The 12,663-nt window shown below is 48.1% G+C and overlaps 3 protein-coding genes across 3 annotated transcripts; all 3 read left to right on the top strand.

Annotated features, from left to right (window-relative positions):
* Positions 1 to 4,704: 4,704 nt before the first annotated feature.
* BKA67DRAFT_518387 (uncharacterized protein) lies at positions 4,705 to 8,221 on the top strand (the record flags this gene model as incomplete). Its single annotated transcript, XM_046098000.1, has 5 exons — positions 4,705 to 5,684; positions 5,732 to 6,198; positions 6,252 to 6,539; positions 6,589 to 6,911; positions 6,962 to 8,221. The coding sequence occupies 5 exons, from the start codon at positions 4,705 to 4,707 to the stop codon at positions 8,219 to 8,221; spliced, it is 3,318 nt and encodes a 1,105-aa protein (XP_045958338.1).
* Positions 8,222 to 8,822: 601 nt separating this feature from the next.
* Positions 8,823 to 10,253, top strand: BKA67DRAFT_535411 (uncharacterized protein; the record flags this gene model as incomplete). The annotated part of the gene is made up of 7 exons (XM_046100010.1): positions 8,823 to 8,919; positions 8,961 to 9,091; positions 9,225 to 9,411; positions 9,470 to 9,595; positions 9,678 to 9,783; positions 9,837 to 9,888; positions 9,957 to 10,253. The coding sequence occupies 7 exons, from the start codon at positions 8,823 to 8,825 to the stop codon at positions 10,251 to 10,253; spliced, it is 996 nt and encodes a 331-aa protein (XP_045958339.1).
* Positions 10,254 to 10,747: 494 nt separating this feature from the next.
* BKA67DRAFT_564077 (ceramidase-domain-containing protein) lies at positions 10,748 to 12,090 on the top strand. The gene is made up of 3 exons (XM_046102706.1): positions 10,748 to 10,932; positions 10,989 to 11,062; positions 11,154 to 12,090. Exons 1-3 carry the CDS (start codon positions 10,853 to 10,855, stop codon positions 11,915 to 11,917), a joined length of 918 nt encoding a protein of 305 aa, XP_045958340.1. The 5' UTR covers positions 10,748 to 10,852; the 3' UTR covers positions 11,918 to 12,090.
* Positions 12,091 to 12,663: the final 573 nt, after the last annotated feature.

Below are 12,663 nucleotides of genomic sequence, written 5' to 3' on the forward strand. Positions count from 1 at the left end.
CGTCTCAGAATTGCCCTTGGCCCCTTTCGAGCTTCGTTTGAGTTGCGTTCCTCGTCAGTAACGTTCAGCAGGGCCTGCAATTCGAGCAGTAAACTGGGCTGGACTCGGAATCGGGCTCGGGAGTTCCAGACGGAGGCAGGCAATGGAGGGGCGCCTCTGGGAGTTCTGTTGGACAAAGCGCCCCCGAGGTTTGTGAAAGATTGCGTCTCTGTATGGCGCGGTTAAACGGTGACAGTGCAGGTGGTGGCTCTCGCAGGTGGGAATAGCGTCGTTTTGTGCAATGTCTTTGTGACTATTGTGGTTGTGCAATGGCAAATAGTCGGCGGCCTTTCCCTGAAGCGCGCAGTCTTGAGTGGGCTCCAGGTCGTTGGCGGTTTCAAATAGCGTTGGCCGCGTCGACTTTTAGGCTTTTAGAGGCTCCCAGAGAAGTGGATGTCCGCCCCAATTCAGCAAGATCGGGCCACGGTTAAATCCACTGTTGATTCGAAACCACCCGAACCGAAGCTCGTTCAGCGCACTCGGCACCCGCTCTAGCATTAGTATTAGCATTGGCATTAGCTAGCTAGCTGCAGGACAAGTGCTACGTACTTTTTGGTTTGTGTGTAGCTGAGAGTAAAGAGCCTCATAGCCCTATCATCCAGCAGCGTCTGTCAGAAGAATGTTTGCTTCTTCTTTGTTCTGGTTTCGCGATAAAGGCCAAGGGACCTGTTCTGGCAGGAGATAGATTGCAACAGGCTCGAATGCAGTAGCTTTAACGTAGTGTAGTTTGGATGGCAGGAAATGCGAGTTACAAAGTGTAATATGAGCCTTTCCGAGTGACAAGCAGGGTCGTCGGGTGAGAAAAAGAGGGGATATGAGTTGCCGGTTCTGGTTGGTGGATGAGGTCTCTTGTTTCAGTGGAGGGTTGGGGCAGCTCACAGCATAAACCTACAGTAAGATAGCGTATCGCAGAAACAGTGTGCTTGACATGGCGACCTCAAATTTCGTCTGCTTTTGTTTATTATTACGCTGTGAACGCAAACTCATACCTCCCCTAACTGACGAAGCAGGGGGACAGGTGGTCAGACAGTGCGCTGAGAAATAAGGTATTTTCAGATCGTCAGGATCAATCTCACATTGGCCAGGGTATATTCCCAAGGGTCGGCCTTCCAAGTCGCCTCTTGCTGCTCTCGGTACTCCGTACTGGCATGGTAATCAGTCGTCCATACGCCTCGCTTCAGCAGCCAGGAGCAGTGATTGGCCTATACATCCCTGGCAAGGATATCTCGGCGGCAGCTGGTGTGAAACTCGGTAAAGTGGGCCGGTGGCTCGTAGCGCGTTTTCTTGCTTCCCATCCCTTCCCATCGAGCCATTGCTCTGCTGATAGTACTTGCATCGTACAGTGCATACAACTCTGCAATACACACTGTATCCTGCGTCCCGTCTAGCAATCCCAGCATGTTCATTAATTCGCTTCAAGGATCCTGATTGTTGGTTACCGAATGAACGTCCAAAGGATGATCCTCTGATGATCGCTTGTCATGTGTGTCATACTGACCCATCATCAGCCAGCTTGGTGGACGAAAAGGGAAAAGGAGTATGTACTGGCATAATCGCATGTGAGACGGGAACGGCGCGATCTGACAAAGACTCCCAAGTGGTAGTATACTGTACTGGCTCCATTTAGACTGAAATGTGTAATACACAGTATCCATCTTCCTATCGTGTGTGTTGTATGCACAGTGTGCGCTAGCTCACACTACTCACGGGATAGGTAGCCTCGCAGTTATCACTTAGCATCTGGTCGGTGCAAGTCTGACATCGCCAATGCCTCTGCATATCATCACTCCCTCAACTCATTTCCTGCCTTACAGTAGGGTGTTAACAGGGCCTCTTATTACACAATTCATCTGCCATTTGCGGACTGCTTGGCCCCGAGCATGGTCCTTCCATTATTCCATGAACTGTTCAGGGGGAGCAGCTCCATCAGCTCCTCGTGCGGCGTTGTCAGTGGGAATCTGGGGCTACTTTTTTTAAGGAAACAATTACTCTCATTGGCACCACGAACGGGATGAAGGAAACAAATACGGCTCGCGCAATGATCATGGTAGCGATGTTAGGCAGCGAGGCAAGCAGGGTCTTGCAAAACATGATTGATTGGACTTCGCCCAACTCGAGGTGCTGACAGTACGAGGAGAGGCCAATAGCACCTTGTGCTCGGAACAGGCGGTCCATCGATCGAAGTGGGCCAGAGCAATCTCAGCGGTCGCGAGGGGGCTACCTTGCAGCATATCGCCAAGGGGAAAGACAAGGGTTCCGCCAATGATCGCCAATTTGAAACCTACTGTGTTTCGACCATTGGATCTCTTAAGTCCAAAGTTTACCAATGAGCGCCAAGCCATAGACAGGCATTTGCAATTGAGCGACACGAAGACTACCACGACTCGATAACAGGCCAGTGTCAAGCATCATTGCGCGTGTTGTCAGCATCGCTGCTGACGACACACGTCTCGGGATTGTATAGACGGCGCGTCGCTGCACACAGTGGCAATCTCGGTTTACGAACATCAGTGGCCCCGCGCAGGGCGAAACAAACCGGACATAGGTCACTTCATGTTCCCCTAAGGCCTTTAGTTTCGGCTTACACAAAAACCACATGTAGCAATTTCGAGATTTAACAAATTTAGAGCATTATGATGGCGATTAATAGCTAAACAAAACCACACTTTTAATTTCCTAAAAAGTCATTATGGTGTTGTTCTGTTGTATAAGTTAAGGCACGAAAGAGTATTGCGAAATGATGTGTCCGGTTTATTTCGCCCTGCGCGGAGGGGTGGCTCCCTAGAACAGCCATCCACCCGCATCTGCACCCTCACCCTCGCCGCCTCGTTGGCATGCTTCCTCTGCGGTTGACCTATGGTGAAAACAGGTTTCTACCAGCCGTCTATGCCTACAGGAAGTTGTCACGGCATCAAAGGATGCACCTCGTCAATCCCTCGTCCCATTGCCTGCAAGTAACGACTGAATTTCAGTGAACCATAGATTGGCAAGGATTGCTGTTCTATTGCTGTAGGACAATGCGAATAATGCAATCTACACGTGCATACACGATGACAATCCCGTGGGACACCACATATTCTTTCACGAGAAACTATCCCCTGCTAAGTGCTCAACAGCGACAGACGAGTTCCGGGGTATGCATGCGCAAGAACTCTTGACGCCACTACATGCGTATCGATGTGAATGTAAGATTTCGAAACATGCAGGCGGTTGGTCGCAGTTGAAGTCGATCTATGCAGAAGTCTTGCAGGTCGTGAGGTGCGCAGTATGAGCCGCACAATGTAGTTCTTTACGAGGCTGGGGTCTGTTCTAAATGATGCGCCTATACGAACATATTTGGTTTTTGAAGCTTGATACGCCTTGTTCAATCCCGTACGCCTAACTCAGCAAGAGGTTGATTGAACTCCGCGCTTTGCTCTCCACATAGTTGGAATCCTAGTGTAAGCTTTCAGTAAGGGCTGTTACATCCGTAGTATAAGAAGCTTTACTGTAGATCCACTAGATCTGGAGAAATGATATGGCAGATCTCGAATACGAGTAATGGTTGCTTTTAAGACCAGGATGTGATATATTGGAGATACGATCAGTACAGTGGTCTACATTTACGGTAATACTGATCGTATGTGCCCTGGCAGGTCTTGCAGCCTTTATCTTCATGAACTTGTGCAAACCCGCAAACGTACATAGTATGTAGGTTAGAAGGAACATGGTTATGTGTTATTGTGAAAGATGAAGATAAGCGGCTGTGTTTCCCCTAATCCTTTAATTGACAATTTGCACTGGTTTGTCGGGTTGGCGTTTAGCACCAAAGACTAACGCGCAATGGTTAAACTATGACGTCCTTGTCAGCGCCTTCGTCAGATGCAATTCTCAAATTTGGGTCCGATGGTTCGATATCCGTCAAATTCGCAATATCGAGCAACTGAACTGAATAGTTGTCTCATTCTCAACATAGTACTGCATGGCGAAGTGGCTACATAAACTTTAACTGCGCAGTCCACGTCCTACAGTTTCCATTGGTGATTCGCAATCCCGCCCTTGTCCACCAACGACTGCCCCACGACGATCTTCATTGGACGACTTGTCACCTGAAAACCGGTTCCTGTAGTTGCCGGTCAGTGACGAGATACCGGCCTAAACTTCAGCCAGAAGCACCTCAGCATTTCTGCGGAGTTTTCGGGCAAGCTTGTCTCAACGTCACGCGTACATTCGTTCGGAGCAGTTCCTCTTGCATTGTCTGGGAAGATCACTCTGGTATTTTTGCTGAGTCATGCGCCCATGTGCAATTGAAGTTCGGAGGCGCAATATATAGGATTCCGGCGCATATGTGTAGTTGAGCATTCCCTACAATTGAACAGCAAGCAGTTGTACGACCTCGAAGTTCGTGGACAGTCCGAGTCTCAAAGTCAACACCCGTGCCTTTCGTTGGACAGTGATGGTATGTTCATGAAGTCGACTCAGTCTACTACATCCGAAGAACATATCTGCTCGGGGCTTTATTCTCAGTCTTAATGTCTTTGTGGCAGTTAATGACTTCAGATGGAATCCAGAAATGTGGCTCAGCAGATTTTTGATGGGAAGGGCCCCTCCCAGGGGCAGAGGCGGTCTTCCTTCTCGTCAATCAAGTCAATGAAAATGTTCAGAACCCTTAGCACCAGCTCCCAGATGTCCCAGGTTTCCAGCGCCTCAGAAACCGACGTTACCTCATCCTACTCCACTCGGCGCAGATCAACTCTTAGCAAGATCAGGCCCCCTGATTTTGCCAAGCAAGATCTTGCACGCCAGTTATCCAAGGCGTCGTCAGATTATACAGAGGTTGCCTCTAGCTCGACACGACCAACAACGCCGTCGGGTGGCGGCAGTCGAGGTACCAGTCTTTCTGACAAGGCGGCCACTGTACTCAAGTCAGGGCCTCTCAAAGAGGAATCTTCAGTACTGAAGAACAAGAAGGAGTATCTGGTCCTGACCCCCGCAGGACTCTTCAAGTTCAGGAACCGACTGGCAGCGATTGAGCAGTTTCCTCAAGTCGCCGTGCCAACAAGTGCTGTTGAAGCTCTGTCACCAGTCGAGACCATCGCATCTTTCCAGGAGATTGGTGCTAAAGCGGAGGCTCATATCCCGCTCGAGAGAATTGTGTCGATATTTAAGGACGAGGGAACCAAACCATGTTTCGGTCTAGAGGTTTGGTGGAAGGAGTCATGTGCCGCCGGATTCTTTGCGAATATCGAACTTAACTTTTCCCATCCTGGAGATCGCGACGACTGGCTGAAGCAGATCCAATATGCTGTAAGGCAGAAGACGAAAGCTTTGGCAGCTGATGATAGCATACCGTCAGAGCTGGAGCTGGACTTGGCATGTATTCTTGAAGCCAAGTATCCTCACCAGAGTGCTCATCTTGATATCTTCCCTGTTGTACCAAGACGACCCTTTGGTCGACTACGATCAAACAACGGTGAAATTAAGAAAGGTTGGAGAGAAAACTCATCATTCTACATGGCCTTTAGCAAAAACATTTGTTTTCTGGCACACTTTACGAGGTCTCCTACCGGCCAGAAAGTAAATCCGAGTATTGTCCAGTATGGTTTGGTTACTATTTCCAAAGTCAATGCACACACACATGATGAGAGGTTCGACCTGGTTTTCCGGTGAGTATTTCCCATTGATATGCTAGTCCAGTGGCTGATTACTCTAGCCTACCTCTGGACACTCCGAGAAAGCTCGAACTATCGAGCAGACACCATCGAAACATCGTCTCCCGGTTGTTCAAATCAGACACCTATTTAAAGCCTGCGTGGCCTCTTTCGACTAGACGAGAGATTTTTCTCGTTGAAGGTGACTCACATCAAATGCCTCTCCCATCAGGCGAGGATTATGGGGGTTTCAAGAGAACGCTTGAAGCTTTTCTAGAAGGTTATCACTCTGTATCGGTCCAATGGAAAGTTAATTGGCGGAACGTGAAGTATGCCCCAGAATTTCAATTGCTGCCGTCCACCGATACGCCCAAGTATACAGCCTATCAACTACTGGCTGTATTCCGAGCGCTTCGCTTCAATGATTTCTTCAAGTCTCTGTCTTTCCGAGGGGTCGACTTTTCAGCATTGTCGAATGTTTTTGACAACTCCTGCCGCATGGAACCTACTGTGTGGCTCTCACGAACAGGTAAATTAACTTCGCTTGTGTTTCAACCAACGTAATTATTAATAGTTGATCAGGAAAACGAAGCCTTACGCGTGACGAGTTTGAAGTCGTTGAGAAATCGTCAGTTTTGTTCCAGGAGGTGATAGCAATGCTTCTTGGATCTGAGTCCATTAGACACGCCGATTTTACAGCAGTATTGCCTAAGGCACCAGTCGTACCGACGCCCGGATCGTCACCTACTGTCCATCAAGGCTGTGAAGTAGTTCCCCCAGTCGTACTTCTTATCAGATCTCTGCAAAGTCGATGTAAGTCTATCATTCTCAATGGTAACTACATCGGTCATGTCGATGTCTCTGAAATTCGTAAGTCTCCGTACGTCCCCATACTTCATTACAATTTTTAATTCCGAAGATCAAACACTTCAATCCCAGCCAAACTACCTCCGGGGTCTCGGCTTGTCGCGGTGCCAACTCGACGAAATGTCCATGATTACGCTTTGGGAAGGAATACATGAACAGCGTCAAAGCCTTGAGCATCTGGAACTGTCAAGCAACTTCGGATGTCTTGAGGCCAGCCGAGTGTCACAAACTCTTTGGGATACGAGTAACTTACGGCGACTAGATCTATCGTCATGCTTAAAAGGTATTATTGATGGTCCCCTCTTCCGTCCATGGACCACATCGCCGTACGAAGATCCGTGGTCTTTGGAAGAAGTCGACCTTTCCGGCTGGAAGGTAGGTAATCTACTGCAAGCCTCTACTACCTCATGACTAACGTGATCCAGATCAATTTTGACACTGTCAGCAGCTTCGTCAGATACTTGGAGGTAGACGAATCTAGCTGTCTCCGACATCTCAAGCTGAATAGTTGCGGCATATCCGGAGAGGTGGCAACTGCCATCTTCTGCAGAATAGGATCGGGCAGGGATATACATCTCTATCTCAACAGTAATCCGTTAGAGACTGGATCAACTGACTGGGTCGACCTCATTCACGGGAACGAGGCGCCTAAGAGACTTCATCTGGACATGATTGAGTTCAAGCACGAGTCAAATTTTGACAAGCTCCTTACAGCCTTGGCTGATAACAACACCATCGAACTTTTGAGCCTTGTCGGCACGGGTCCGCCAGGACGCGCAAGCCCCAAGACTTCGTCGCTTTTCTCTGCTTTTCTGGAGAAAAACAGGACTCTCAGGTATCTTGATTTCTCGGGTTACAGCGGTAAGTTGGAAGACGCACACTTGGGTTGGGGACTCTCAGGCGCCCTAGGGGGTCTGAAGAGTAACAAAACGCTTCGTCAGCTGCGAATACGAAATCATGATATGGGTGCAGCCGAGGACATCACTGAACTATGCCGTGTCATCGCACAAAATCAGGGCTTGGCGATGCTTGATATGCAAAACAACAATTTTGACCACCACCAGTTCTCGAAGGTTATTCATGCACTGGAGCTGAATCGTCAGATTATTTCTTTTCCTATATCATCTTCCGATCGTGACCACGTTTTGGCAAAGGAGAAGCAGGCTTTCTCAAAGAGCCTTAAAAAGTCCTTGAAGGGTTCACTTGGCAAGTCGGATAGTGCACGCCTCAATAGCATGTTGGAATGGCTTCGAGGTCACTGGGACTCGGAAGTCAAAAAAGCTGAGGATATACTCCAGAGGAACAGAGACGACTATCTCAATCAGGCACTCGAGCTGGACACCGAATTTTTGAGTTCCTGGGACGACGCACAATTACCATCGTGGCTCTCTCGCAAACCTTCCGGCCGTGACACTACAAGAGCAAGAGATTCGATGATTTCCATGTCGAGCACGTCGAGTATGTTAAATGAAAATCCAAGTTCTCCTATGCTTTCTACGCATAAACGAAGCTTTAGCGGTCGAGGATTCGCTGTGGCTTCAGAGCCTGCTATACACGTTTACACAGTCGAAGAAGAAGAATCCTCAACTAACCCCTCTCCGGGGATTGTGGGTGCTGCTCGGACAGGGTCGCCAGTCGAAATCAGCCACAATGACCAACTATGGATGAGAAAGCGCACGAGATAAGAGCTTTCGGACGCGGAATCTTAGCAAGCAGAAATACGGGTGGATATGGGTACGCATACGAATTGGGTACATTAAGCGGCGTTTGGTTTTGCTTTCAAAAGATACCCCCATCAGAAACATTGGGTTTTCGCGTATATGGAATCATAGATAGAGTAACAACTAAGACAGTTGCCCAAAGGCTTCAGATGAACAACCTGAAGCATTGGTCTTCCGAATTAAAAAGAATTCACATATCTGCTTCTTGACGGTCATATGTTAACATACAATAGTCTTAGCGACTTGGAGTCCGTAGTAGTCCCTTTACAGTATTTGGTTCTCGGATGTTGTTTTCCTTTGTCTGGGCGCCTCGCGAATAGCCAGATTCCTTGTTTTCCCCGATTGACGACTAATACAAGTCAAAGAAGTCTTCCCAGCCGCCGCACAAAGCTGCGAGACAAAAGTAAATGTGCATTGTGCTCAAAATCTCCAGAAGGGGGAAACGGTCGAAGTCGCTATTCACAATAATTTGTATCACAGTTCTTAATCATGTTGCTCAACTTATTCGTGACATGGCCGTGAGATTGGTTGTTTCTCTTCCAAAGAAACGCATTTGGATGTCACAATGCCAGGAAGTTCAGCAGATCTGGCAGAACCGGACATGCCTATGAAACCAGAGCAAATTTTGGCACAGCAGCTCAAGAAACACTTTGACCACGATGGTAAATATATTTTCGAAGGCTATATTGGCTCAGGACAGCAGGCCGATATCTTCAGAATCAGAAAGCAAGTCTGCGGGCCTTGGGCCCCGAACGCATCATTGTTAAGATCCCAAACCAGGAGATAGTGCAATGGAGTGGCGTTGTGACTATACCAGAGGAGGAAGCACTGAGAGTACGTAATTACTAACCATATGTTGAATCTCCTCGGCGTACTTTTTGAGGCCCAACCGCTGTTATGATAGGGAAGATGTACGCTAACGTAGCGAACGACATAGTTTTATCGTGGAGCTGCTCACGTTGTCCAGCTGGGAGCTTTTGCCCAGGGTCAGGATCCGCTCGCCAAATACGTCGACGGTGCGGATAAACTCCCATCTCACAGATGGATGTATATGGGATGGCTGGAGAACGGGACCTTGGGCGACTTCATGACAAGAGCCACCAGAGCAAAGAAGCCGTTACCTAACCGCTTACTTTGGGAAATATTCGGTTGCTGTAAGTCTTCAGATATATTTGGCCAAAACATAAAATAGAGGCTGACAATAGCCGCCAGTCGTGAGAATGTGTATAGCAATTGCCTGGAGCGACGCGCACGATTCCACTCAAGTGAGGTTGGAGCAGTTGCAGTCGCACGTTCCCCCACATATCAACTTTAACCCAGATTTCAACACGGGAAACAGTAAGTTGAAAGTGCCCCACTGGCATTCGTGACGTTATCCCTTCAGCTTACTTACAACGTGATACTGACGAAGAGTCTTCAGTGGTATTTGGAAAGTTCGTCCCTAATAATCCCGAATATGAACATTCTCTCTCACCAATCCTGACAATGATAGACCTAGGTTTAATAGACAGACAGCAAACACCTAAGTAAGTGAGCCGGACTTTCTTTACTGAGCATAGACGGCTAATTATTGGGTTAGCCCGGCAGCTTGGTCGGCAGTTGTTAAAGAAATCATCAGGGAAATAGGGGAGGTATGACAAGGAAACTATTTAGAACCTCTGGAATTCATCCGCGAACTGACATTCTACTACTCTACTAGCAAATATACATGCTCATCGGGGCCGGTGGGAGATCGGACGATGGCAGCGCCCTCGATCCAGACCTTAACAGCCTTGCAATTTGGTGCATGACTGGTGAATTGACAGCTAAGCCTTCTATTCATGAACTAGCGCGCGCTGTTGAGGAGGGTATGAGCAGGACTCCACAGTGGTATAATACCAACAAGCCGGGCGAGGACGATGAGGTCGAAGCGGATGATAAGATCATTGGTTATGTACAAGAGCTTATACTGAACCCACATGTCGATCCTGCGCTGAGTGCCACTCAAGGACCATAATAAGTAGACAGGCTTACGCTGTATTACATGGGAGTAGGAGAGCTGAAATATACAAAATAGTCGTGTCAACTAAATCTCGTAATCATCTCGTTACCTGCATGTCGACCATCGAGAGATCTGGAAGAAATAATAAAAACTAGAACTGAACAAAAAAGAAAGAAATATTCTCGAGTATACTCACAAATGAGGAGTCATGGGCGCGTCAACCTGGCGAATTGAATGAGAGCAGCGATGTGTATATCTACATAGTGCTCGACCGCGGTTGGCCTAGAAAGAACACGAGGTAGTGGCGATCTCAAATCCAGCGAAAGCCGAAATCCGAACCATAGACTGATGCGAGTTGCGAATTTAGTGATATCTGTCTGAATTCAGGCATCCCTCCTTTGATTGTCGGCAGAATACGTGGCTGATCAAGGCAGCACAACGAAATCCGGGACCCGCGGATATGCGGTATCCTGTCACAAAACTCCGCGAATAGTATATGAAAGTTAGATCTTACGAAGCTGGCGAAAGTGTACAATAATATCCAAGGCTAGGAGCACAAGTAATTATCATAACTTATTCGACTTGGAGAACTTGTTTTCTGCCATTCTTTTGTCATGGGATACCATGATCGTCATTTCGCCGGTGACGCATTCGCCCATACCGGAGTATGGGGCAATCCAACAAGCGTTGAAAAGTGAGTAAAACGATACGTACAATCATCGTGGAAGTAATAACAAATATCTTCGATAGTTTTTGTGAGGAGGATTACGCCGTTACGAGATTCGTTGCGGAGTTTGTGAATAGTATAACAAACTTAACCTACGGTAAGTCTAACTTTATAATAGCTTTTGCGCAACCACACAGGGATTGCCCATCCAAATTCCGGCGACAACAATGTATTAATCAATTCTTAAGTTTACTTTGCGTTGAAATGCCGCGTACGCGTCCGCAATGGAATGGTATACTCCGGGGGTTTCGATTCGCTCTCGGTGACCCTGATGCTTGTGGGCGTAACATCAACAGCATATCACGCCACTCTTCACCAAGGTCCTCAGCTAGCAGATGATCTGTCCATGCTCTTGCTCGCCGGAGCCCTACTGCAGAAACTCTGCTGTTCCAGTGAACCTCCAGTTATCGCCCGACTTGCTGCTGTTAGCATTTGGCTGCCTACATTCATCATATCAACTATGTACATAAAATCCGGGAATTTCCTCCTACATATGTGGATGTTTGGCACTATGGCGGCTTTGATAGGACTCAGGATTTTTTACCTCATTTACTTCGAGCCAAGGCCAGAACAAGACAAAACCAGACTAGCCTTTCGCTTTTGGAATGGGGCCGCGTATCTTGTGGTTGCATTCGCTGTCTGGAATATCGACCTTGAGAGGTGCCACCAACTCAGAGCGGCAAGGCAGCGTCTCGGCCTTCCCTGGGCATGGTTGCTCGAGTTGCATGGCTGGTGGCATGTTCTCACAGCAATAGGAGCCGCTCGGTTCATTGAGCTCGTACGGGATTTGTGTGATCAGACTGCTGGATCCAAACGCCGGGAAAGCCGTGAACTGCTCAGCAGTGAAAGCACAACTCGAAAGAGAGGGTTTGCAGTTCTAACGCGGATGATGCTCCCAGCTCTCACGAAAGAGTCCAAAGACGATCTTGACCGCATTGGGTCTACTGGCTAAGCTAGTAGCACCGGCCCGAGAAAGCAACCATAGATTTCTATGATTATCACATCCCGGACAAATAGTCAACGTGGCTGGTGCTTTGAGTCATCACAGAAGTCAGGTGATTCTTCAGACCGTGGTGAGGTGGAAATGAGAGGGTGACCACGTGAAGTAAAACAGCGGAATACTGGGTAACAACAAAATATACTTCCGCCAAAATGGCAGGCAATTAACGGGAGCCTCAAATCCCAGTCTTACTTTCAAGAACGCTCGAGCCACTTGGTCCTAATGAATGGCCCGAACACGCATGATGTGTTTTTCTTTCCAGGCTCTCTTGTGCGACATGTTAATGCCGGCCTTAAGTTCGTGCATATGTGAGTTCCAAATATTCAGATTGAAAGGCTTCTCGACGTAGCGTTTCTGTGGTGATGAACCGACGGTGGTTCACGACCGCAGGAAGCCCCGAAACCTACTTCGGTATCATTCAGAATAGTGATGTTTGACCCTCCTTGAAACTACGGGGGCAATTGCGAATGTCCCGTGTTTGTCTTACCGATTGTTAACCGTGGACCCCCGATCACAACATAAACAATCCTGTTTTCACGATTACTTTGCATCGATTTCTGTGATGCAGATCAGATGTTACCAGGTTTTGAGCAGCCCGAGGCTTCGATCGGGGCTGGAGACATAAGTTCAGCAGACCCGACAGCTGTAGGAAGGCCCATAGCAAATCATCTGCCATGCATGCAAACGTTCTTATGCAG

Source organism: Truncatella angustata (genome assembly GCF_020726525.1).
Source record: "Truncatella angustata strain MPI-SDFR-AT-0073 chromosome Unknown BKA67scaffold_4, whole genome shotgun sequence".
In the NCBI taxonomy this organism is placed as follows: Eukaryota; Fungi; Ascomycota; class Sordariomycetes; order Amphisphaeriales; family Sporocadaceae; genus Truncatella; species Truncatella angustata.